The sequence below is a fragment of the Cynocephalus volans genome, chromosome 3 (assembly GCF_027409185.1).
Source record: "Cynocephalus volans isolate mCynVol1 chromosome 3, mCynVol1.pri, whole genome shotgun sequence".
Taxonomy (NCBI): domain Eukaryota; kingdom Metazoa; phylum Chordata; class Mammalia; order Dermoptera; family Cynocephalidae; genus Cynocephalus; species Cynocephalus volans.
The window spans coordinates 134,062,317-134,090,121 of record NC_084462.1 but is presented as its reverse complement, the minus strand read 5'-3'; the positions used below and the strand labels follow the sequence as shown (position 1 = coordinate 134,090,121).

Genomic DNA, 27,805 nt, shown 5'->3' with positions numbered 1-27,805 from the left:
GGCGGCGGCGGTAGCGGTTCCTAGGCTGCCGGCGGCGGACCATGGCCTTGGCCGGGCGTCCCCCGGCCTCTCCTCAAGGCGTCCCCAGCAGCGTCGTGGAGCGGGCAGACTTCCGGGAAGGAACTGACATGCGACTGAGCGGCGGCCGGCGCGCTTAGCGCCCCGAACATGCGGCAGCCCCTGCGAGCGACCCCGGGCTGCGGACGGGCGGCGGCGGCGGCGGCGGCTGCTCGGGAGGGAGGGAGGCGGCGGCGCCGGCGGAGGTGGCGGCGGAGACGGCCGGCGTCCGGCGCGAAGCCCTAGGGAGCCTGCCTGGCGCGGCCTTGGGCCTCGTCGTCAAGGATGCTGTCCCGAAAGAAAACCAAAAACGAAGTGTCCAAGCCGGCCGAGGTGCAGGGGAAGTACGTGAAGAAGGAGACGTCTCCTCTGCTGCGGAGTGAGTGTCGGGCGGGGCGCACCCACACCTGGCCTGGGCGGCCGCAGGGACCCGGACGGGTCGCCCGGCTTGGCTCCCCCTTTCTCGTTGGTTTCTGTGAAGCACTGGCTTTTAAAGTCTTTTTGTGCGTGAGCGGTATTCGTGGACTGAAAGGCGGTAAAGAGTAAGAAATAAGAAAGTAGGGTTGCTGTACCACTCCCCCTCCCCCGGCCTGGGGCACCCCCTAAAAATAACACTTCCCCCCTCCCGGTGAATGATGTTGGTTTTGAAAACTTGAAAGAAAGAGACTCTGGGAAACACTTGAATTGCTCTATCCCCTGATGATGTAGGAGTAACAGTGGTGAGACTGGGACACTTTCCTCCCCTAGACACGTCGGGGTGTGCCTTATGTTTGCAAACATTGCGGATGCCACTCGCCTGGGCTGGAAGTTGGGCCACCTCTGGTGCAGAATTCCTCAGTCTTGCTGCTCTAGTCAGACTTAGACTTGAGGAAGCCAGGAGCAGACCGTCGCTATTGTAGCTATTACCCAGAGCCTCATCACTCTTAGATCTCAGAGCAGAGGTGCCAAAAGTATTTGTATTTGTATTTCTAAAAGAGTATTTGTATTTGTAACAGTATTTGTATTGGGCTACGGTTGTGAGATTCCAAAAAGGCAAAGTACTCAAAATGATTTGATTTAGGGAAATTACCAACAAATATTTTTTAACTTTAATAGGGCGTATCTCCCTTGCAGTCCCCCTCCCGCATTTCTTCTCAGTTTTTAAGTATTTGACTTTGAGTTTTGAGCGGAATCTCCTTACTTTTTAACTTTTGTGTGTTCAGGACGTTGTGAGGTAAGGAGCTAATATTTTGGTGCCCATGCTGTGTGCTGGACCCTTTGTGTAAGTTTCCTAATTGGAAGCTGATTGTAACCTTGTGATTTAACATTACTTCATATTGTAATTGCGAAGTTGTTCATAGAGTTTCCTAGTATTTGCCCGGGATCACACGGAAAGGGGTGGAGAGCATGTTTTTCCATTACAACCACATCGGCAGCCTTCCAGATTTATTGTAATACTTGCAGTTTTTCGACAAAATGTATTAGATGGGTACATCAGTAACTTGAAACTTGATTTTTAAACCCTTTTTTAACAGCTTAGTTTTCAGTTACACATGCTGTTATGTTTTTGGCTGTTTTTAAATGATGGCTTGCTGTTTACTGCAAAAATGTTTATGAAACATTACTTGAAATCATGAATTATGTTTGTCTTACCTTTAATTAAATAACTTTTGATATAGTACTTGTATTTTTTTAAATTTCAGGTGTCGAGCCTTATTGATTTGGATATCAATTTGTTTCTGTAAAGTGTTAGCTTCTGAATCTTATTAATGAGTGTCTTCTAATATTCTTTACTTAATAATCTAATAAAATGGTCTCCGTATCCAGTTTACTTCATGGTTTGAAGGTATTTACTTTCTCATCAGGAACATCTAAGCTAGTTTCAAGTTCTGTATTCAGAAGTACTATATCCTGGAAACTATTCTTCTACTATTATCTTCTGTTTTGAACTGTAATTGTTCTTAAGGGAGCCATAGCTTCAGGCTTGGTATTTTTGAATTGATGCAACATTTGTGTCTTTTTGAAATAAAATCTTTTTATTTTTAATTTTTCATACCTAGATGTTTGGCTTTCCAGCCTTTGATTAGTGTACTAGTGCTAGGTAATTCCAAGAGTAGAGGAACAGAGTTACTAATTTTAAAATCTTTGTAAAGAAATCCACCTTTACATATTCGGGAGTAGCATTATGTTTTTCTGTTTTATCTCTGATAGTGTATTTGCTCGAAGAAAGATTTTTGGCAGTTTCTAAAATGAAGTGAAAAGAAAACGAACTGTAATCTTAGGTAACTAGTAACTGTGTATCGATTTGTTAGATTGTTTTCTTTCTTTTTTTTTTTTTTTTTTTTGAAGATGACCGGTAAGGGGATCTTAACCCTTGACTTCGTTTTGTCAGCACCACGCTTTCCCAAGTGAGCCAACCAGCCGGATCCAAACCCGTGGCCTTGGTGTTATCAGCACCACACTCTCCCAAGTGAGCCATAGGCCGGCCCCTGATTTGTTAGATTTTCTATTTTTGCATTTTAATTCATGAGCATTTCATTAATATGTAGTTTATCATATTATGTATGGTAGTTGCAGAGTACATTTGATTTTGGCTGAGCTTATGCATAGCACATTCATGAAAATTATAAATTCATTTGAGTGTGAAAACATTAATCTTCCTCAATTTAAAATACCCAAGTACTATCTTAAATTGGAATTTGAGAAATTGACATTTGATTTTAGGGTGGTAAATGTAAATGGACAACTTTTGAAAAGTTATATTGAAATTTAACTTTACTCTTTGTTTTATTATAGATCTCATGCCTTCATTCATCCGGCACGGTCCAACAATTCCAAGACGAACTGATATCTGTCTTCCAGATTCAAACCCTAATGCCTTTTCAGCTTCTGGAGATGGAGTAGTTTCAAGAAACCAGAGTTTCCTTAGAACTCCAGTTCAAAGAGCACCTCATGAAGTAATGAGAAGAGAAAGCAACAGATTATCTGCACCTTCTTATCTTGCCAGGAGTCTAGCAGATGTCCCTCGGGAGTATGGCTCTTCTCAGTCATTTTTAACAGAAGTTAATTTTGCTGTTGAAAATGGAGACTCTGGTTCCCGATATTATTATTCAGATAATTTTTTTGATGGTCAGAGAAGACGGCCACTTGGAGATCGTGCACACGAAGACTACAGATATTATGAATATAACCGTGATCTCTTCCAAAGAATGCCACAGAATCAGGGGAGGCATGCTTCAGGTAATTTAACATTATAAATAGTACATTAGTTTATATTGATATTTATTAATATTTCAGTTACAAAGACGCTCTTTTCTGGATTTTCCTGGGAAGCCAAAAAATACTCATGGCACAATAGTTTTTTATTTTGCCAGTCTTGCTTAAGTCCACTTGGAACTAGTTATTAACCTACACAGATTGAAAAAACTGTTGTGTTTATTTTATTAATTCGTGTTATATAAACTTGGTATTGATCTCAAGGTATATAGACTGTTAACACTGTGAGGCCTGAAAACCTAGAGAATTTAATGTCTCCAGTTGGGGTGAATTATGTTTAGATTTGGTAGAATGGGAAGGTTAGGTCTTCAGAGAAATTGGACTTAAAACTGGGAACGGAGGAGGATATTTCCCAGGTTGGTCAAAAACACTTATTGTCACATGGTTAATTGTGTTGAGTATGCCTTTTTGTTCTTTTTGTAATAGGCAGAAAATTAGCCATGTAATTAAAAAAACCTGCTTTCCATATTTTCTGACTTGGGGATACTCCTACCAGGAGCAGAAGAGATTGGAGAAATGTACAGTTCTACTTTATTCTTAAATTTATCTAAAATTCTACTCGATTTTATTAGATAAACTGAAGCAAGCTGAAAATTAAACTTTTTGTCTGTTTTTTCCCCTACCTACTAAGTTGTATGCTTTAAATTTTGGCAGGATAAAGAAAAAAAATAAGACAGGTTTACTTTTTGGTTCACATAACTTCTTTAAAAACATTTTGGAGCACGAGTATTATGACTGTAGAAAAATCTTTATTCATTCAGTATTAATCATTTATGTGTCTAGCATTTTTCTTGGCCCTCTTGGTCTCTGCCTTTTGGTACCTTATTTGGGGAAACAAAACCAATATATACACAATAGTCAAAGAACAGTTGTTTGACTTTGTGGTACTGGCTGTTAAGTGCAAGAGGGAGTCAGAAGAGAGATTAGTGTAGGCTGGAACACCTAAAAGAATGATTTTGGAAGAGAAAGGACTTGAACTGGGCTTTGAGCTTGGCCTTTAGATTAACAGGAGGCAGAAGAAGGACATTTTAGGTGGAAAGTTGGGTCTAGCCCAGTGAAAACAGAGAAGGCATTGTTTAAATTCAAGATATTGTGTAGTTCTGCCTGGTCTGAAGAAGTAAGATGTGAGGTGAAATGGAGATTTGTGGTCCAGCAACAGGCTTAGTTAGACTTGAGTCAAGCAGAAGCCATTGTGCCTTTCAAAAAGACATGTGATTTAAAAAAAAAAAAAAAAGAGCAAGTGATTTTATGAAATTGGTGTTTAAAGATTAGTACTATTCAGGATAGGTTGGTTCCTAGAGAAAAGAGGTTTGTAGGTACCAGTGGCAAAAGAGAGGAAAAGGCAAATCTAGGACACCTTTGAAGAAAAAAATGAGAATTATGGGTTTGGAAGAGAGTAAATCATTAATGGTTTGAAAATTTGGGAATAGTGTGTAATAGTTGGTAAGGACAGCTTAATTTTGTGAAAGCTGACATCAGGGTCTCACTGGGATGTTGAAGTGGAGAGGTTTTGTAAACATGTAGAAATACTATAATGAGCATGCATGACTGCTTTTTTGTTTTTAAAGAACTTCTAGGTTAAAGGATTAAGACAATTCATACTTGAGTGTTTATTTTGGTTATTTCTAATGTGCAGTTCTAAACCTCAGAAATAATTTGTTAGCCAACTGAAAACGTAAGTATTAAAAATAAAGCTCATTTATTTTCTTTTAGAGTAATAACTGCTTAATATAGGAAATTTGCAAAATGCAGAAAAAGTACCCAACCACTAGAGATTCTCTTAGTATATTTGTTATGTCCTTCATCCTTTTTCCATGCCAATTTTTTTTACGTTGTTGTGATTATACTTTGCAGTTTTGTATCCTTGCTTTTATACTTGAATGAGTTTCTTAATGTTATATATTTTTTATGAGTAGTTTTAATGACTCCATAATTTTCCACTGGGTACATGTTCAACAGTTAATATTTTAAATAAGTTAATGAGGACTTTACCTGTGCTTCAGACATTTGGAAAGGGGAGAAGTGGGACAAATCCATACTAATAGCACTTGGCCACTAATGCGGTTTTAGGGACAAGGGAGAGGGAAAAGTCAGATAGTTACACAGGATTAGCATAGCATCTAGCTACATAGGAGATGCTCAAAAAAACAAGTGGCTGAATGAGTGGATGACTCCAGAGATTTCAGATCTGTGGAATCAATACATTTTTTGGTAGTGGAGGGGGAGCAGGAATAATAGCTATGTTTACTGTTAACACAGGTTATTAGTTCTTTGCCTAGATCTTCCCCATCTATATTTATACTGCAAACATCACCAATAGCTCATAATACTTTTCTGCCTGAGTTTTAAGTATATACATATGAAGAATTAATAATATCAAGTTAAAATCAAAATTCTAATTCATATTTTAAAGTTCTGATTCCCAAAATATCATTGAGGAAATAAATTCTGTAGAACGAAATCTCTACTTATGTTCTTTAAGGAGCAATCTGACTTCATTTTTCTAAGTTTAAAGACAGACTTTAAAACAACTTTCCAATCACAACTTAGAAATAAATAAAGTACAGGTTAATTGAAATTTTTTTAAAATTAAAGAATATTATTGTAATAAAAACCATTTGATTTCATGGAATAGCCAAGGCCTTGTTTTAATGAGACTACACAGTAAGCTCTGTGTTCTATATCTTATCCCAGACTCTTCAACATCAGATTGCATCAAGCCTGAAGAAGGTGGCAGCTATTTGAAGTTTTGGTAATAAAATACACACCCCACCCCCCCACCCCCAAAACAAGTTGTGCATTTATTATAGCAGTTGATACATTACTTGAGAAATTTAATAGATTTAGTATTTTATCTTCTAGAAAAAAAACAAACAGTACTTTGAAGGAATCTCTTAAGTTGCAGAGGAGGATTAATAACCAATTATTAATGAAATAGAAAAGCATAATAACTGTCTTTTCCAGAAGGGAAAAATCTGAAAATGAGACAATAGCTGAAAAGTTTCTTGAATTCATCTTGAAAAGATTTGAAACTTACATTTTCAAGGTTTATGCTGGATAGCGTAAAGGAATTGAATGAACAGAAAGGAGAAAGTAAGTTTGTGGGAGGGTAGGGATGTGCTATAGACAGATTTTTTTCACAAGCATTAAATTTTGATCGTTGATACTAATAAGCATGAAAAGATATGAAAAATTGCTTTGTAATGACTTAATGACAATAGCGATTCCTGCCTATTAGTTGTTGTTTAGACTTCCAGGAAACACCTTATCTCAAGGGTTAACTTCATCTTACTGTATTTAGCAGAAGCACAAAAACAAGTTGTATAATATCTTAAAGGGTTTTAGGGCTTAGAGAATTCTAGGTTTAGTTGTGAAATTTGACCTTTAACATTCTTAGCCAACATAGCAGTCAGGCTCTTACTGTATGTGCCAAAGGAAGGAATCCTACTTTTAACAGGAAGTCTTTAGTTGGAATACTAAAGGCAGATTGAATTTTGAATTCCTTTGTTTTGCACTTAAGTAATTTAGTACTATGCAGTTTGAAGTGACAAACTTTTAAAAACATTTTAAACGTTTTAAAGATGACTAAGAAATCAAGTTGTAAAAATCAAACTAAAAAGTGTCAGGCTTTACAAAAAAAAAACCACAACTGGATTTATATTTATTCCAATAAATGCATAAGTATTTAGTTAACCAGAATCATACATAGATACATCTGTAATTATTTTCCAGAGGAAGAGAGAAAGCAGTTGGCTTAATTCAGTACTTAGATATCTTGATCAACATCTTGATTATAACATGGGCTATCATGTTTAGAGTCTTTTACTAAAGACCTTGTAGAACTTGATTAGAGTTACAGGTCCATTTTATTCTGTGTAGTCAATATAAAATTTGGAAACCAGAATTTTTAAGCTTAGTTTATAAGAGTAGATGTCATAAATATCTGCCTTGTGTGAGATTAAGTTCTCTGGAGGTGTTATCAAGTGAAAACTTGGTATAGCGACAAAATAATACTTTATCTGTGTCTTTGAGAAATCATGTATTTAGCTTATCAGTGTTTTACTTTATATTAATGAAAGGTGTTTTTACAGTTAATTCGTGCAAATGGAAGTTGTTTTAAGGATTACTTATGAATGCAACTTATTCTTTTGTAGGACTAATTGAAATTATGGAAAACTAGTTTTTTTCTTGTGGTTCAAATACTGAAGTTCTTGTTTTTCCACACTGATTTAGTTCAAAATTGGTAACTTACTTTTTCTTTTTCTTTTAATACTGGCAATCATGTTTTTCTTTGAAGAATTACAGTTGATCTTTTGTAGCTAAGATTACATGGTTAGTAATAAATTTATTTGACCTCATACCGTCTGTGTGGCTGTTTGTAAAATAACTTACATGAAACTTTCCTCATCTGTAAAGTAGTAGTGATAATACTACCTCATAGAGCTGTTTTGAGTATGAAATAAGACATATGGAAAGGGCCAGGGACAAAGTACACTTTCATAACTGTTAGTGCTCGTGCCCTTTGTAAGAATATTATGTGCTCTTCTGTGCTTTTTCCAGATTTGGCATGTTTGGTTATTGAAGCTTCAACTTTCTGGCTGAACTTAGAGTGGAGGTACGATGTGTTAGTGCTTGATGTAGCTTTTCTTTTCTTTTTTTTTTTTTTTAAATCTGCTAGACCTATTTTGTTACTAGTAAAGTTTTATGTTTTAGACCAGTGATTTCTAATTTTTTCTTTTACTACATTCATCTCTCAATAAGTTTTATAAAGTTATCACAAAGAATAGTTTGAAAAAAATGTAGTGCACATGATACTTTCAGAGAGTACAGGTAGGATGTGTCATGAGACTATGGATATCTCTAAAAGGTTAGGAATCATGGTTTTACATGGTGTTGGGGTTTTACTTAGTGTTAATAAAGCTGATAAGCCTATTTGGAACTTTGGGGACTTCCTGGCTCCATTATCAAATTGTCAAGGTTTAATCAAGTTTTAGAAACCAGGGTTTTTAGAGACAGTCTTTATGTTTCCTCTAAATATGAATTTCAGATTTATCATAGTTCAAATATGGTTTTTGGTGCCTAATACTGTTTAAATGTAAAAGAGCTTGTGTTTCTAGATTTAGGCAAATTCAGAAAGTATATGAAAATTGGGTGAATGAAATTTTCACAAACTTTAATACTCTCTAAGCCTGTATAGTTTTTAATTACTGTAATAGTTTTTGTTTTTAATAATACTGTATTTAGAAATCTATGTTAGATATTTCCAGAGGTACTTCTGTCTGGCCAAAATGTTATGGTTCTTATAAATAACTCAATATAAGTACATTGAATTGACTATAATTTTTAAAAAATTGTTGCATTGCTATTCTCGGTTATAGTTTTAGTAAGATATTTCAACATAGTGGAAGTATCAGAGGGTATAAAGTCATTGCATGCTTACACAATGTGATTTTAATGTTGTTTGTATGTGTATGTGCTTAGTACGTTGGCTTGTTTCTTTTCTCTTTAAATATTTTCTAAGACTGAAGTTGCTTAAGCTGCATTTGTTAAACCTTCAGTTGCAGTTTGACAGAAGCCAAGGTCAATGCCACCAAAAGCCTTGTTAGCTTTGTTGTTGTTTTGTCACCACCTTTTTAAAAAATATGCCTTTCTTCCCAAAGGGTACTGAACAAGAGTGATAAACAAAACTCAGTTTCTCCTATACACTCACTCAACAATCAATACAGAAGACTTCTGTGACCAAATGTGTGGGTTTTTTCCCCCACACATCAAGCAAGCAATCAGTTCTGCAGTGGACACCAGCTGGGTGTCCACCCCCCACCCCAGCCACCCCCTCAGATGCCCATCACAAGCCCCAGGTTATTTTATCTGTGCTTCTGACCGTGAAGTTATAAATCATGGTTCCCACAACCCCCTCTCCAGTTCAGTTTGATTAATTTGCTAGGGAGGCTCACAGAACTCAGGGGAACACTTACTTATGTTTAGTGGTTTATTATAAAGAATATTACAAAGGATACAGATGAACACCAAATGAAGAGATGGATAGCGCAAGGTATGGGGGAAGGGGCACAGAGCTTCCATGCTGTCTTTGGGAGTGCCACCCTCTGGGAATCTCCCTGTGTTCAGCTGTCAAGAAGCTCCTGAACCCAGTCCTTTTGGGTCTTTATGGAAGCTTCATAACATAGGCATGGTTGATTAAATCATTGGCCACTGGTGATGGACTTAACCTTCAGCCCCTTTGCCCCACCCAGAGGCTGGGGGTGGGGCTGAAAGTCGCAGTCCTCCAATCCAATCCTGCCTTGGTCTTTCTGTTGACCTGCCCCCATCGCGAAGCTACCCAAGGGCTGCCAGCCATTATTCAACTCAGCATACAAAAGACACTTACCAGTTTGGAGATTCCAAGGATTTTAGGAGTAGTATGCCAGGAAATGGGGACAAAGACCAAACATATTTGAGAATATCACATATCTTCAGTTCCAGAGACACATAATGACTGATTTCTCTTTTTGTGATGCAAAGATTGACCATAGATTCAGATGATAGCCTGATTCATCATCTATCAAGAAGTTCTCCATTAACCTTTTACCCATTGGTTTGGGCAGCCATTAGTGATCATTGGCTATATCCATTATCTTTTTAGGTGTTGCAAATTGTGATACTCAAATTTGATCATTTCTTCTGTATGTATTAGTTGGAATTCTATAATGAAGACCTTTCTTTTATCAATTATTTGGTTGCTGTTCATATAGGAAAGATTGCTTTTCAGAATAATGAAGCGGTACCCTGGCCACCACCAAAGGTAACCAATAAGTTTTTATTTTTAGTATCTTTATGAGCCCATGGATTTTTTCCCAAATGCCAAGCTTTATTTGGATTTAACCATTTTTTTCATTAATGTCCATTTTCTGTTCAAGGGTCCACATTACATTTAATTGTCATGTCCCCTTAGTCATCTTCTATGCCAATTTCTCAGTATTTTGTTTTTTTCATGACATTGACAGTTTTGAGGAGTACATGTCAGATATTTTGTAGAATGTCCCTCAATTTGGATTTTGTGTGTTTTTCTCATGATCAGGCTGGGCTTACTGGTTTTTGGAAAGGATACCACAGAGGTGAAGTGTCCTTATATATAAGAAGGTACATGATATGCATATGACATTATTGGTGATGTTATACCTTCATCACTTGGTTAAGGTTTGCCAGGTTTCTCTACTATAAAGTTACTATTTTCCCCTTTCCATACTCTATTCCTTGGAAAGGAGCCATAACTATAATTCACTGTCAAGGGGGAATAGGTGAGTTGAGCTTTACCTCCTGGAGTGAGGAATATCCACATATGTGGAATTCTTCTATAAGGAAGTTTTGTCTCTTCTCCCCCATTTATTTATTCTGTGGTATCAGTACAGACACATGTATGTTTATTTTATATTTTGGGTTATAATCTAATATTGAGTCACTTATTTGATTACTCAAATTGTTCTTGCTGTGGCCATTGTGAGCTCTTTTAGGGTGGCTCCTTTGCACCCTTCACGTGATCCTTTTTTTGAATAGTTTCTTACTTTCTGATACTAGAAAAGTGTTCCGGATCATCTTGCATTTTTCCTGCCCCAGAAGTCATTTCTCCAAGGTGTTTGAATTCCTATGTAACTACAAAACAAAATGAAATCAAAATTTAGAAAAATAATCCCTAAAAAATGAAACGAAATGAAAGAAATAAATCTAAGTATACATCAAATGGCTTATCCATACTTGAGAAAAATTATTCAAAGTGAATTTTAGACACAATAAATTGACTGTACTTCCTGACTGAGCTATATCCCGAAGAGAAAAAATAAACTACAAAGACAGCTTCTGGTTTATTCAGTAATCCATTGTCAATATTGATATTATTTTAAAAACTAGATTTCTTTGCAGGGTTTTTTATTCCCTTTTTTCTAATATACCTCACAAATAAACATTTTATCCTAATTAAAACTGCCCTATTGTGGCTATATTAATTCCAAGCTATCCCTTGGATTTTTCCATTTTCTAAAAACACACATATACTGGACCCATAATTTTTATACATAAAATTAGCTGGAGTCCCAGACTTCTTGGATTGAAACAAACCCATTATCAAAAAGGTTCCAAGACTGTGTTTGGATATGCACAGGCAATGGTAATACCTCTACGTCTGCTGCCTAACGACTAACAGATTTATTTGTCCCCTTGATTGTAAGAAACATCTTAGTTTCATGACTTAGTTTCACCTTAGTTTCATGAATTAGTTTTATGGTAAAACTAATTGGGAGGGAGAGGGGCAAAGTCAGTCCATGAATCAAGGAAAATATTTAATGCAGTTTTTGTACTTATTTTTGGAAGCCTAGAAAGATTTTCAGTTTATCCGTTTTAACCACTTTAACTCCATGCTCCCCCCACTCCCACCCCCACACCATTTTTGCCAGTTCTATATTATGTTTCAAGAATTAATTTTGTATTGGGTCTGGTTTAAAAAATTCAAACTTTATAAAAACATGTAAGTAGAGGTTCTTCATTTTCTTGTGCTTCTGATTATTTGTGTGAATATACTAACAGATATATAAATATTTTAAACTAGTATGGTGTTATTTTATTTATTTATTTATTTTTTTAAAAGATGACCGGTAAGGGGATCCTAACCCTTGGCTTGGTATTGTCAGCACCACGCTCACCCAGTGAGCTAACCGGCCATCTCTATATGGGATCCGAACGCATGGCCTTGTTGTTATCAGCACCGCACTCTCCCGAGTGAGCCACGGGCCGGCCCCATTATGGTGTTATTTTATATACTGGCTTACAAATTGCTTTTTTTACTTAATATATCCTAGATTTTTTTTATGGGTGGAATTACCTCAGTTCTTTCTCTTTAAAAAAATCATTCTTTTTAAGTAGCTGTGTGGGAATTCATTTTGTGGACCTCTCAAATATTTTTAATCAATTTTCTGATGATTGATATTTAGATGGTTTCTAATTTAAGTGTTAGCAGAAGGGATAGACTTTTTTGTTGAGTGTGTGTCTAGAATCAGGTTGGCATATTGTATTGGTCTATTTTTAGGTTCTTTATTCTGTTGCATTGGTATATACGTCTTTCCTCCACTAATACCACAGTTGTTTTCATTACTATTGCTTATTTATTGAACACATACTATTTGCTTTATTCTGTAGATACTGTTCTAGAGGCTTGTATAGGGAAAAAACACACACTAGAGTGTTTTTCCTATACTCTTGCTCAGTAACAATCAACACAGAAGACAGATGTCTATGACCAAATGTGTGGTGATTTCTTCCCACTGGTAAGCAAGGAAGCAGTTCTGCAGTGGGTGTCCAGCTGGGTGTCCTCTAATTCAGTTCTGTTACTATCTGGAGATAGCATCAGATCCCACAGGTTGAGGATTTAGTCTCCAAGACTGTCCCCCCTCCAACCTCCTTCTGATGCCCATTGCAAGCTACAGGTTGTTTTATCTGTGTTTCTGGCTGACTGGCTATAAATCGGGGTTCTTACAACCCCTTCCTTGGGTTTGATTAATTTGCTGAGCGACTCACAGAACTCAGGGGAATATTTACATTTACCAGTTTATTATAAAAGATATTTTAAATGATACAGATGAAGAGAAACATAGGGCATGTTAAGAGGGAAGCGGCAAGGAGCGTCCATGCCCTCCCCAGTCATGCCACCCTCCAGGAACCTCCATGTGTTCAGCTATCTGTAAGGTCTCTGAACCCTGTGCTCTTGGGTTTTTATGGGAGCTTCATTACATAGGCATGATCGAAGCATGGACACTGTGTAGAAATGTGATTGGACAAAATGAGTGTGAACTAACAGTAATAGACTGTGTGGGAAAACCTAGGAAGGCCTGTCCAGATTCTTCCTGGCCTCTTTGTGTAGCATTCCTTCCTCCTGGACATGGGGTGGGACCCCTTCTCAAAAGGGGGTCTAATGACCTACAATCAGATAAGATGGGTCAGAGAATTTCTTTATGGCCAGCTCCAAGATAGAAAGGCAGGGTAAGGTTAGAGCAAGCCAGAAACCGTGAATGAAAACCAAACCATACGTATCACAAGGCTTGAGATATATCTGTGAACAAAACAAAGATTTCCATCCTATGGATCTTTCTTGTGGGGTTCTGTGGGATAAGAAAGATGATAAAGAAACAAAAGTTATATTTTAAGTTCAAATGTTAAAGTGACACGAAAAAAGTAAAACAGTAAATAGAGTCTGGGGAGATGTAGATTGCCATAGGTAGTAAGAATAAGCTTCACTGAGACATTTGAAAAGAGGCTGGAAGAGGGTGAGAAAGTGAGCCAAACATATCTGAAGAAAGAATGTCCTAGGGAGAATGAATAGCCAGTGCCTGCCATGTTTGAGAACAGCAGGGAGGTGCATGTAGCTGGAACAGAGTGAACTAGGGGTAGAAAAAGTAGCAGCTTAGGTCTGAGAAGGTCTGATCATCAACAGTGCCTCATATGGGAAGTTATCTCATACTAGAGATAACTTTATCAAATAATGATAAAGATAACATACCAAGCAGCAAGGAAGCTTTCTGAGCTCAGCCTATGTCACTGACCTACATAGTTATGAACTAAATAAATTCTTGTTGTAAGCCACTGAGTTTTGGAGTGATTTGTTATACATACACTATTACTATTGTATGAGAATAAAATTACACAGCCAGGTTATTCTTTTTTCTTTTTTTAAATAACATATAGTAAACTTAACTTTTTAAAAATATGTATATAGGTTCATGTAATGCCAATACTATCAGTATATAGAACATTTTCATCACCCCAAATTTGCTATCCCCAACCCCATTTCCTAGCAACCAGTAGTAGCAACCCCATTTCCTAGCAACTGTAGTAGTTTTGTCTGTGCAAGAATGTCATATAAATGGAATCATAAAATTTGTAATCATTTGAGACTGGCTGCTTTCACTCAGCATAGTGCTTTGAGATTCATCCATGTTGTTGCATGTACCAACATTTAGTTTCTTTTTAATCCTGAGTAGATTTCACTGTGTGGTTGTACTACTGTTTTCTTCATGTTGAGAGTTCTTTACACTAGTTAAAAATTCTTTGTCAGATATGTGATTTGCAGATACATTATCCCAGTTTATAGCTTGATTTTCTTTCTCTTAACAGTGTCTTTCACAGAGCAAGTGTTTTTAATTTTGATGAAGACCAATTTATTAGTATTTTTCCTCTATGTGTTGAACTTTGAGTATGATGGTTAAGAACTCTTTGCCTAACATAAGGTCATGAAAATTTATCCTATTTTTTTCTTCTAAAACTCTTATAGTTTTACATTTTGCATTTAGGTATATGATCCATTTTGAGTTAATTTTTGTAGAAAATGGGAGATAACAGGTTGTGATTATTTTAGATATGCAAGTCCAATTTTCCCAGCACCAATTGTTGAAAAAACTATCCTTTCTCCACTGAATTGCCTTTTTACCTTTGTCAAAAATCAGTTCACCATGTATGTATGAGTGTGTTTCTGGATTCTCTATTATATTCCATTATTTATTCTTTTATTAATACCACACTGTCTTGATTACTGTAGCTTTATATATTAAGTTTTAAAATCAGGTAGTGTGTCTTTCACATTTGTTCTTCTTTTTAAAAATTTTTTTTGACTGTAGATCTTTTACTTTTCAATATACATTTTAAAGTCTGCTTGTCTGCTACCTGTCTATATCTACAAAAACTCCTGGGATTTCGATTGGAATTACTGTAGTAACCCTTTCATTTTCTGAGGTTTCAGTTACCCATGGTCTGAAAATTAGGTAAGTACAATACAGTACAGTAAGATATTTTGAGAGAGAGACCAGATTCACATAACTTTTATTGCAGAATATTGTTGTTGTTGTACTATTTTATTATTCGTTGTTGTTATTAATCTCTTACTGTGCCTAATTTATAAATTAAACTTTATCCTTGGTATGTATGTATAGGAAAACACATAGTATATATAGGATTTGGTGCTGTCCACAGTTTTAGGCATCCACTGGGGAACATAACCCCTGCTGATAAGGGGGGACCACTCTACCTTAAACATAAAGATCATTTCAGAAGAACTGACATCTTAACTATGTTGAGTCTTCCAATCCATTAATGTGGTAGGTCTTTCATTTCTTTCAGCAGTGTTTTTGTAGTTTTCAGCATACATATCCTGTGCATGTTTTGTTAGATACATATGTAAATATTTGATGATTTTGGAGTTATTATAAATGTTATTATTTCAATAACTTCTGTTTCCAGTTGTTGATTATTAGGATACAAACATTTAATTGATTCTTGCATGTTGACCATATGCCCTCCTACCTTAAGCTTACTTAATAATTCTAGAGCACAGCCAGATTATTTTTAAGAAATTATAAACTGGGAATGGTTTTTTAAGTTCATTTTTGCTTTTTTTTTTTGATGAGATGTCCAATCTTAAATATTGAATGAGTTGAAATTTTCTTTTCCTTTTCCTTTAGCAGTGTACATATGTAGCTTTGCTACTAGTTGAATGTCTGTATGGCCTGATGATGGAAGTATCAACCCCAAAAAACACACACTAATTTCAATGTCTAATTTCTACCTCTTTTTATAATCACATAATAGTAATACTGGCTAGTTTTATGAAAAACTTTGTGATGTCATAATCATGAATTTTAACAGGAGAGTACAATCTGGGTTCTTAATTTTGTAACTGTTTCTCAGCTGTCATATGTTTTAGCTCTGAATAATTATTCTGTTTCCTCTCTTTTTCTCTTTTCCCCCAGGTATTGGGAGAGTTGCTGCTACATCTTTAGGAAATTTAACTAACCATGGTTCTGAAGATTTACCCCTTCCTCCTGGCTGGTCTGTGGACTGGACAATGAGAGGGAGAAAATATTATATAGATCATAACACAAATACAACTCACTGGAGCCATCCTCTTGAGCGAGAAGGACTTCCTCCTGGATGGGAGCGAGTTGAGTCATCAGAATTTGGAACCTATTATGTAGATCACACGAATAAGAAGGCTCAGTACAGGCATCCCTGTGCTCCTAGGTAGAGTATTGACTTTATTTTTAATTTTTTGATTTGATATTGTCTAATGTTAGATTTTGGACTCATTTTTATTAAAGAGAAAGGCATCCTGAAGCTTGAGATTTGAAAGCCTTATTTTTCAAAATTTATGACTTTCTCTGGATTTACATTTAGTAATGAATGACTAATGATTTAAAAAATTACTTAAAAAAACTTTATAAAGGGCCGAGCCCGCGGCGCACTCGGGAGAGTGCAGCGCTGGGAGCACGGCGACGCTCCCGCTCCCGCCATGGTTCGGATCCTATATGGGAATGGCCGGTGCACTCACTGGCTGAGTGCCGGTCACGAAAAAGACAAAAAAAAAAAAACTTTATAAAGAACCTCAAAAACTTGATTAGTGTTATTATGATCAGATTCTGTTTTAATGTGCCAGAATGTTTTTTATTGTAGATACCCAGAAATTGAAATAAATAAGTAAAACATCTGTCTCTTCATAATTAAGTTCCTATAAATAACACAGACCTACCTCCTGCAAAGTCAAAATATAATTTTGAATGATAACATTTTTCTGTTTCTGCTCAATTTCAGACATGATTTTATGTTCTGTTTCTTACTGTTGCTGGATAAGAAAGCGAAAATTGGGACTGGATAAAATATTACAGATCTGTTTAATAAATATAGCCAGTGATTCTTTGGGCTATTTTGATTGAAACCGGGCTTCTTAGTAGATCTGGTTTGTTGCCAGCATTTTTTTTAGCCCTGTGCTGTCGAATACTGTAGCCAGTTGTCACATGTGGCTGTTGAGCACTTGAAATGTGATTAATCAAAATTGATATGTGCTGTAAGAGTAAAATATACACTGGATTTCAAAGTACGTATAAAGCTAGTATTAGCATAGTAATAAAGTTGCAAATATTTCATGTTAACCACATTTGAGCTTCAAGAACTGAACCATGAGATTAAAAATGGGTAAAATATCATCAGCATGTTGATAGATGTTGCTTAGTATCACCTGGCATTATACAGATTTTTGGTTATGGTGGACATTTGTATATTTTAATAACCATTAAAATAATTATGAAAATAACCTTCACATTATTACCTAGAAGACTAAGCTTTGTTATTATTGTGTTTAATTATTTTACATATTTGGATTTATTGATTTAACTTTGAAAATCAGCTTTTTCCAGTGATTCCATTTAGTGGCAATCAGTCACTGTTTATTGAACTACTGAGGTGGTCCTCCCATCAAAAGAACCAAACCTGTGGTTGGGGTTTGCTGTTGTCAGGTGGCTGAGATCTTTGTGGTCCAAATAGCCAGATTTGAGAGTTTCCCTGGTTATCACCATTAACCTTATGTTATAACTGAATTTTTATAGTTTACAAAGCATTTTCATAATTAATTTGCTTTTCTCAGCAACTCTGTAGATGTTCAACAGGAGAGAATAAACACTGTCTTTAAACTCACAAAAGTAGTATTAAAAGCTATTTGATTGTCTATATTGTGCCAGTCCTTATTCACAACTCTTGATTTACATTGGCTCATTTAATTCTGAGAACAACCATCTGTGGTATGAATGTATTATTCCGCTTTTACAAATAAAGAGACGGAGGCTTAGAGAAGTGAAGCAATTTTGCCTATATTCATACTATTCATAAGTGGTCAAACTGAGGTTAAAACCCAGGCATATCTGACTTCAAAGCCTCAAATCTCCCCCACCCTCCAATTGTGCTATCAAGGAATATTTCTCTTTGAACCTACTTAGGAAAGAAAAATTGAAGATCAAATTCAGTACCATTTGCACATGATCTTTAAGTTGCTAACCAAAGTGTAATCTAATCCTTATTTTAATACCAGTTAGTAAATAATGACCTTTTCTAATATACACATAAGTCTTTGTTTGGGGGCAGGCCCCCTCCAGTTTTGTCTTAAGTTTGACCATTCTGGCCTCCCAGAATTCAGTCTTTAACCTTCACGTGGTTCGGTGCTTTTCTTAGCACTTTCCCATATAACACCCCTGCCCTGCTTTACTGTTCCTTCCTTCTCCACAGCATACACAGGCTGTTAGAACTAACTAAAGCATGGTCTTTTTGTTGTTGTTTTTGAAGTCTCTATGATTTAAAATAGGTTCTAATCAACTCTAGCTCCCATACGTTCTTTTAAGGTGGTGAAAGTAAAAGTTATCTACATTTAATGTGGATTATTTAAAGCACAATACTCACCCCTGCTGCACCACATATCCCAACCCTCCTTTTCAGCCTGCAGGAGGAAGAAAACATCCATTCTGTTTTGAGAGAAACTATCAACTTCTCTGATGTGAATTTATAGCTAATTACTGGTTAGTATGGAAGTTTATGATTCTGGTTTCAAGCCTCTGTTTAAAGATTACAACTTAGTTCAAACATTCTATAGCCTCCTTTGAAGCTGTCCTTGACAAGAATAAATACCAAGCAAAAGACATCTCTATAAAATATGCAAATGTTCAGCTTAGGTTTATATCCATCACTTGCAGCATACCAGTTTGCAAGAGAAGGTAGATTTTACTTCCCTGTAGTATGGTAAGGAATGCCAGACCTTTATCTTTTAGGTTATCTTTTATATAACAGAAGGAAGTCAGTTTGGGCAGGAGACACATTGAAAGATGCTTAAATATTATGCTTTATAATTTCTTATTTAGATTTAGGGCCTTTGTCTTCATGAATGTCAGTTCTTTCTTCTTAGTGTACCTCGGTATGATCAACCACCTCCTGTCACGTACCAGCCACAGCAAACTGAAAGAAATCAGTCCCTTCTGGTACCTGCAAATCCATATCATACTGCAGAAATTCCTGACTGGCTTCAGGTTTATGCTCGAGCCCCTGTGAAGTAAGTAAATTTACAGCACAAACTATTTTCGAGGGGTGAGTGGAGGGCTGGAGAGAGTCTCTAGGCTGCTTAACCCAAGTATCATCATGTTCTTAATAATATTGGGCTTCTGAATAATATTTTATGTGAAGAAAGGATATCACAGCCTATTAAGTTTGAAAATAATTGACTAGAAATATTAGTTATGCAGACGTTTATTGAATCGTCACTTTGTATGCAAACCTCTGCTATTAGGGATATAAGAAGCAGCTTACATTTTTATAGTGGAAGATTAACTGAGTGCTGCAGTTCTTATGATAAAAGTAAGGACCCAAGTAAGTCCTAGATACATGGGTGAAACAAAGCAGGACACAGTGGTGTTGAGGAAGTGTAATATAGCATGGTGGCTGCAAGTTCTGGGATGAGATGATCTGAGTTCACTGATACTTTTAACTGTGTATCCTTGGGCAGGTGTTTAACTTAATTTTGTGTTCTGTAAATTGGGGATAGTAATAGTACCTACTCTTAAAATTATTAAGAATTCAGTAAGAAAATGAATCTAAGGTATTTGTCACAGTCTTGTACATTGAGAGAGCTAAGTAAATGATTATTGTTAATATTGGGGGTAGATTTATAGTGGTTAAGATTGCTCAGGAGGGAAACTGAGTGTGATTTGTGGCTCCGTCAACCTACTTACTAAATGATCTTGGGCAAATTCTTGAACTTGATCTAAATGTTTTTCCTTTACTGAACTATGGAGGAGAATAATCTTACCTACCTTATTCGGTGTGGTAAGTTTTAAAAGAGATAATGCATTCTAAAGCACATGGTACGGTGGCTGCCTTGTATAAGCCCATAGTAATGGTTTCTTTTGATTATTATGAGTGGAGCAGGAAAGCTGTACTCAAGAGGAAAATGCATAGGCTGAGTCTTTAAAGATGGCTGCGTGGCAAACTCACAGCCATCTTCATTGAGGACATTTGTTAGGCACCTACTATGGGGTAGGTAGGTACTATTCTTGAAATGTCATTATGAATATATGAAATTTTTGCCTCAAAGAGCTTCTCTCTTCAGGGAAAATGGAAGTAGATACTCAGGTCAGTAATCCACTGTGAAAAGGGTTATATTCAAAGTTATATGCAGAGTGCTGTGATATCAGAAAAGGGGGTGTTTGAAAATAAATTATTGACTATCTAGTTGTTATTGCTTCCTGTGTGCCTTACTGTGTTAAACTTTTAGTTATGTTATTCCATATAATCTTCCCAAAATTCATTACATAGGTGAAGGAAAGGAGGCTTTATCTATACTAAGATCACACAGCTATTAAGTGGTAGGTTGTGAACCTTGATCTCTAACTTCAAAGACTGTGCTCTTAACTTTTGTCATTACTACTTTCCTATTTAATAATAATAATTATTTACTAAGCAGTTATTAAATTCCTGGTACTTTGCTAGATATTTTACACATAGTTATTGCATATATTTATAACAATTATATAAGGTAACATTAAGTTACTGATTTTTGTTGCCTTACTATTTATTTCCCTTTTGTATTTCAGAAACCAAAATTATCAGTATAAAATAATCCAAAGGACAGTTTTAGAGTTTCAGATGATTGGATACTGAATTTGGAATAATTAAATCTTTGATATTGAAATAAAGGGAATATAAAACCTTTAATATATACTTTTTTGAAATAGTAACACTTTTCTGTTTTAAAGACAGTTGAAATAAAATTTCTAGGAGGTTAAGCCAAGTCTGATCTAAATTTTTGCCATCTTATATATTCACCACTCCTTGCTTTTGTGCATGTGCGTGTGTGTGTATGCATGCTTTCAGCCTGGAGATTTTAAAAATTACTTATTCACTTTTTTTCTTGCTTAGAACCATTTGTTTTTACTAGCTTCTTTTCAGGTATTTAATTTAAATAGTTGGTAGGATATCTAAAGGGAACATCTCATAATTATTTGACCATGACTTTACTCATTTAGGCCAGTTTAACATTCTTATAAAATTATTGGTCATTACTGTGAACTATTTATTAATTTTGGCCAATGGAAACATTTCCTTACATTCTCTCCATTCTTCTCCATCTATAAATTTTCAACTTTTGTATTGATCTGTGCCTGATGCAGAGAGAGGAGATGCTCTTTGAGGATTGCAGTCTAAAAGCATCAGGGTTTTTGTTTTGTTTTGATTTGTTTTTCTTTTCTTTTCTTTTTTTTTTCTTATTTCCTATGTCAAATTTAAGCCTTGGTAATGTAATTTTTTTTTTATTGAAACATAGTTGACTGTATGTATCTGTGGGGTACAGTGTTGAATATCAATACCTGTGTGTACTATGTGATGCTCAAATCAAGATAATTAGTATATTCAACATTATACAATGTAATTGTCTTTTGTGGCCCTTTACCAGTTCTTCCCTTAACCCTCCCACCCCCTTTCCCACCTCTGGTAACCTCAGTTCTGTTCTTTCCTTTTGAAAGCTCGGCATATTATTATTATTGTATCTTTCTTTCATTTATTTGTTTATTTTTTAGCTCCCACTTACGAGTGAGGATGTGTGGTATTTCTCTTTCTGTGCCTGGCTCATTTCATTAAACGTGATTTTCTCTAAGTTCATCCATGTTGCTGCAAATGGCAGTATTTCATTCTTTTTTATGGCAGAGTAGTAGTCCATTGTGTAAATATACCACATTTTCTAGTCATCTGACAATGGACATTTAAGGTTGGTTCCAACTCTTAGCTACTGTAAATAGAGCTACAATAAACATGAGAGTGCAGGTATCCCTTCGACATGATGATTTCCATTCCTTTGGGTCATACCCAGCAGTGGAATTGCAGGATCGTATGGCAGTTCTATCTGTAGTTTGTTTGAGGAACTTTCATACTGTGTTCCACAATTGTTGCACCAATTTACAGTCCCACCAACAGTGTAGGAGGGTTCCCCTTTGTCCATATCCTCGCCAGCATTCATTATTCTTTTTGGTAATAGCCAGTCTAACTGGGGTGAGAGAGAGAGAGAGAGAGAGACAGAGAGAGAGAGAGAGAGAGTGTGTGTGTGTGTGTGTGTGTGTGTGTGTGTGTGTGTGTGTGTGTGTGTGTGTGTAAACAAGCTCAGTTAATTAACTTTATTTTTCCTTCTATAAAAACCCTGTGTTGTAGCTATGGCTGGAGCCTGGGTCTTCTGCAAAGACACTCTGGTGTGGGTCTTTATAAGATGGTCAGTGAATTCCTGATAGGGAGACTTTGGTTATTATTATCTCATAATATCCATGGAGTATAGGAATGGGATAAAGAATGATAGCAGATGGAGTTTTCTTGCCTATTTCCTCTTTTCTTTATCCCTTGATACTACCTGATCTACTACTTTGTATAGCCTGTGTTTGTGTGCTGATCCTAAATCACGCATAATATGTGTATCTATTTATGTTTTCCTTTAGCCTGGAAGAATATGTGCCCAGCTGTTAACCTTGATTATTTCTGGGTTGATAAGATTGAGGAGGGATATTCTTTCTACATTGTTATTTCTACTTCATAGTCATTATTAAAAAGAAATGGCCTAAGCTTCCTTTTGCAGGGAAAAGATAGTACTTCAGTGAAACTCCTGGTTTCTTATCAGGAGAAACAGACTTCCAAAGATTAGAGTCCCTTTCAACTCTGTGGTTCTGTGAGCTAACTATATAAAACTTAAGGAAACTTAAAATAGGTTGGAACTCTTCTAGACTGGGCCAGACTGAAAAAGAGAGCAAGTACTTCTTTCTGCTTAAAAACTTAAAAAAAAAAAAAAAAAAGAAAGAAAAGGTCTGGAAACCTTTTGCTTTCTAGTTGATCCTAATTTATGTCTTTAGAGAAGATGGAAATGGTTAATATTGTTCTATTAACAAAGGGTGAGCAGTTATCTACAAGTCAGATAATGGAGGATCAATTACATATGTCAACAAAAAGAGAGTTTTTGCCAAAAAATTATCTTGTTTCTTCCTTTTGTTTTCCAAACAATTGAAAATCTTCTACCTGAAATTCTTTAATTCCATTTCTAGCAGTAGTTTACCAGCACAATTTTTGCATGTACTTACAAAACTTGACTTAGCAGATCATGCTAAATTATCATTTATTTAATTTCTGTAAAGTTATGTTTTTAAATCTGCTCACAAAATTCTGTAATACATGGTATAATTGTAATCAAGCTGAGCTGTAGAATAAAATTATAAAATTTGATCTTTAACAGGAAAAAGACCATCAGGAATATATTTACTTTCTTTCCCCCCCCCCCTCCCAACACCAGTCCCCAGCAGTATTATGGTAAGGGCTTTTTTTATTCCAATGGCTTGACAGTCCCACAGTGTCACCACTGACCCAGTTCTGGATGTAGGAGGAAAGGAAGGAAGAGTGGGCATACTGTTATGGGGGGTCGGCACAGAGGAGTACATTATGATACCTGGAGCTGGGATAGTGGTACTTTTGGTACCTTAAGGTGGCTTCCATTGGAGTGTGGACAGGTTTTTCTTGGTACCATCACAGCAACTGCTGTTTGTATATATGGGTTATTTATAAGTAGTGTTTGAATAGAATATTGCCTGAGGAAAATCAGTGAAAGAGGTGTTATAAGTCTAGCCTACTTGAGAAGTCAATTTTCTGAATGATTTACCTGTGTATATAGAGTATAATGGCTAAAAGTTAAACTTGGGGAAGCATATTTCTTGGCTAGTTAAGAAGGAAAGATTGGTAGTTGTATACTTCCAGAAAAGCAGGCATATTGAGGTGTATTATAGGCAGAGGGGAGAAGCAGCAGAGGAAGTAGGGTTTCCATTCCATACTTTGCCGTATTTTTACATCTAAGCTTTTAGACTGTTTTTTCTTTTTCACAAAGAATTTTCTCTAATTCTGATTTTGTTGCTTCCACCTATAATCTTACTCTCGAAGCTGAATGCTGTCATTGGAAGTCAGAAAATTGAAGCTTTTTTTTTTTAAACTTGAATGCTTATAAAGAATAATATTCATGTCTTAAAAAATAAGTATGATATTTACCAGCTTATTTTTCTGTTTTTCCTTCCTAGAAAGTACACAGATGATAAATGAGTTTAACATTCTCGTAGTTCACCTGATATAAATTTAAGCATCTTAAATTAGTAGACATTGCTGGATTGCCCCTTAACTATGGAAATCAGACTCTGGGTGATGGTTAAGAATTATGAATTTGTTTCAAACAAATAGGTAAAACCTTAAGTTACATGAATGGCAGAAGTTCTAGGAAACACCTTGTAACTGTTTCTTCATGGAGTCTTATTCAGTATTTCTTACAGTATCTCTCCAATTAATGTGCACAAATAGTTGGAGTTTCCCACTAAAAAGAATACAAAACTTTCTACCAAAGAAGTCTGTATCTATTAGTAAATTTGCAGCTCTCGAGTAATTGAGTAAAATTGGGAGTCCAACAAAATATGTTGTTCACCTTGTGGTTTTGCATATTGTGTCCCTGATATTTCTAGTACACATACCTAAGTTGGACAGAAATGAATGTCAAAAGTGTCAAGCACAGTATGTGATTCATACTAACTGCTCAGTATATGTTTCCTTTTTTAAAAAACTTAATTTTATTTACATTAAATGGATGATGCTTTTGGAATAAAATCATAAATGAATTTACCGAACAAAGAACCATTGGGTAGGAAATATTATGATTATTAAAAATAAATTTACTAGAATTTGCAATCAAAGGTTACTGTTATGTCTGCTGTGCAATATGATTTAAGAGGTATAACTTCAGTATCATATAGGTACACGCCTTGCTTTAGTTCAAGCTCTTTGTCTAGTCTTAGTGGATTTTACCATTCAAAACCACTACTCTGAAATATCTTATCCATATTTTTCTCCCTTTCTCAACTTTTACTCACTAAACACTTCTGCAAGAGCCAAATACCCTCTTTAGGTTTTACTTTTTTATCTTTAAAATGAGAAAATTGAATCAGAGTGTTGTCTTCACATGGGAGGTGCTAAAAACAGTTGATTGCATATTCCTTCTCAGCATATGATCCACTTACCATTGAAGAAGGACTAAAAGCCTTCCAGAATATATGTAAATATAATCTTACATGATTCTTCACCACATTGTGGAGTCTTTGGAAGTCCCCTTATTGTCTCATTTTGAAAAGAGTTTATTCTTTCTTCTTGAATTTGTTTGGGTTTTTGAATACTATATACCCAACCTCAGGAATACTTAGCCCATTAATGATGCTTCCTCTTCATTCCTCTTTCTTCTCTTTGGTTCCTTGTTTGCTCTAGTGAACAGCATTCCTCAAAAAGATCTGTTAACACTAATGACACAAATAACTTTGTCCATTTTTGTGCCTTATCATTTACAAGCACAGTGTGTTCTGAAGTGTTCTTAAGTTCCTGACAATTAACTTTGGATGAACTTATGAGTAGTATAGAATGTGTTCTTCAGAAATTATAGAACCTCTGTAGTTTGAAATCTGTGTTCATAGTTGTCGTGTTAATATTAGAATAACTTATACTTAAAAGAAATAGGTATTCTTTAACTTAAATTGAAATGAATTAGCAGTTTTCTCCTTTCCCTAAAAAATAGTGTATTTAAATAGCAGCTAATAACTCAGTTATTTTAAATTCAAGCTTATGGGTTGTTTAGTTATAATAAAGTTGATATTTTAAAAAGCAGATTAGTATTGCTATAAATGCATGTTTATGTATTTGTTGTGAACATATTTATGATTGTGTTTTAAAACAGGTATGACCACATTCTGAAGTGGGAACTCTTCCAGCTGGCTGACCTGGATACATACCAGGGAATGCTAAAGTTACTCTTCATGAAAGAACTGGAACAGATTGTTAAAATGTATGAAGCCTATAGGCAGGCTCTCCTCACAGAGTTAGAAAACCGCAAGCAGAGACAGCAGTGGTATGCCCAACAACATGGCAAGAATTTTTAAGTTAATTTTTTTAAAATTAAGTTTTATAAGAGCTTTAAAATATTTTCACCAATAAAAAATTGCAAATAAGTACTTTGGTTAATAATGGCAGCTTACTTTTTGGAAATTATAAAATTCTAAATTACATGTATTTTGTTATTAAAAACTTTCTTTTATTGAACAAACAAAATGAATTTGTTAACACTTCCAAATGAGGTATATTAGGAACTGCTTTGCGTGTTCTTGATGAAGAAAAATGCAGCAAGAAATGTTATTATAAGCAGATATTAAATAGGAAATGATCATTTTTTTTACTTCTTACAGCAGCAGTACCTTTCTTTTTTGAAAAGAAAAAAATCTATGCAGTATTTTTAAAAAGATGTTTACTGCTTTAGTGTGTAATATTGTCTAGAATAGGATGGTTTAAATATTACCATGGTGTAGTTCAAAATATAAAATAGGATTTAGAACCTTAATTGTGATAAATTTCTATATATGATGTATATAGTTGTTATACCCCCACCACCAAAATGTGAGGAACCTTTTAAAAGTGCGTTGAGAAAATATTTTGGGGTATGAAAGTGTGAAGGGCCTTTATATCTTTCAGGAATAAATTTAATCATAAAGACTTAGCCTCTGTGGAGGAGGTGTGTACAGCACTGAAAGTTGTTAACGTCACTTCCTTACTTTCAGCCAGGGCTCCTAATGCATTGATAGCATGGCTCTGAAGAGAATGGTGGAGGGTTCCTGACAGCATAGCACCCTGCCTTCTGACAGCCTGGGTTAAGCTGCCAAAATTGACAATCAGGGATTCAATAAGAAATTTTGGTTATTAAATTGATTTTATATTGCTTTTTTATCCTCTAAGCATTTGTCACAGAACTTTAAAACATTTATTTCCCTCTCAATTATTTTTCCCTTTTGGTTTTTTAGTTATTAAGATGTTGTTCATAATTAGTGCAGTATGTTTCAGACAAGTTTATGATACTTCCAGTCTGTAAAGTGCTAGAATTCTGTGAATTTCAACATTAGTTGAAGTAAATGTAAATATGAAATACGTGTAAATATATTTTGAGTTTAGGTAGTCTCCCAGAGTACAGAGCACTCGCAGTTAAATATCGTGAGTTTGAGTTATTGATAAAGTGTTGAAAATGTTAAAGTGTTTCATTTTATATAACAAGCTTATTAAATATATTTTTGTGAAAACTAAATGTGTGGTTTTTGAGTCCATGTTTTAGACATAGTGCTATAAATACTTGATTTTTCTGTTCAGAAGGCCCATCAGCAAAGGAAGCAATATAATGAAAGGGTTATTGAAAAATGAAAGTATAGCTAGTGAAATTTTTCATTGGGAAAGATTATTTGCTGAACTTGTGATCAAACTTTTCAAAGATGTAAGTTTATGTCTCTTATGAACTTGCACGTATTCTTTTTATCTTAATTAATTAAGGGCCGACCCCGTGGCGCACTCGAGAGAGTGTGGCACTGGGAGCACAGCAGCGCTCCTGCTGCAGGTTCGGATCTTATGTAGGGATGGCTGGTGCGCTCACTGGCTGAGCGTGGTGCGGCCGGTCACAAAAAAAAAAGACAAAAAAAAAAAAAAAAAAGATAATTAAGACAGTTCTTAGAAATTTGTTTTGGACCTCCCAGATAAGAGGCAGCATTACGTCTCTTTTTTCATTATTACACCT

General features: G+C 35.6%; 1 protein-coding gene across 2 annotated transcripts; it reads left to right on the top strand.

Moving 5' to 3' along the window:
* Window positions 1-27,289, top strand: SAV1 (salvador family WW domain containing protein 1). Of its 2 annotated transcripts, XM_063090655.1 has the most exons (6): window positions 1-436; window positions 2,833-3,276; window positions 16,095-16,365; window positions 19,067-19,210; window positions 20,470-20,519; window positions 25,934-26,018. In XM_063090655.1, exons 1-5 carry the CDS (start codon window positions 343-345, stop codon window positions 20,471-20,473), a joined length of 957 nt encoding a protein of 318 aa, XP_062946725.1. In that variant the 5' UTR covers window positions 1-342; the 3' UTR covers window positions 20,474-20,519; window positions 25,934-26,018. The 2 variants fall into 2 exon arrangements, with proteins under 2 accessions (XP_062946725.1, XP_062946724.1); XM_063090654.1 differs by lacking the exon at window positions 20,470-20,519 and having other exon boundaries at window positions 25,934-27,289.
* The last annotated feature ends 516 nt before the right edge of the window (window positions 27,290-27,805 follow it).

Bases quoted from the DNA above. Each gene is read 5' to 3' on its own strand.
- SAV1 (XM_063090654.1), top strand. From the start codon at position 343: ATGCTGTCCCGAAAGAAAACCAAAAACGAAGTGTCCAAGCCGGCCGAG. The intron at 437-2,832 runs GTGAGTGTCGGG...GTTTTATTATAG, and splicing joins GACGTCTCCTCTGCTGCGGA to ATCTCATGCCTTCATTCATC. The intron at 19,211-25,933 runs GTAAGTAAATTT...GTTTTAAAACAG, and splicing joins TATGCTCGAGCCCCTGTGAA to GTATGACCACATTCTGAAGT.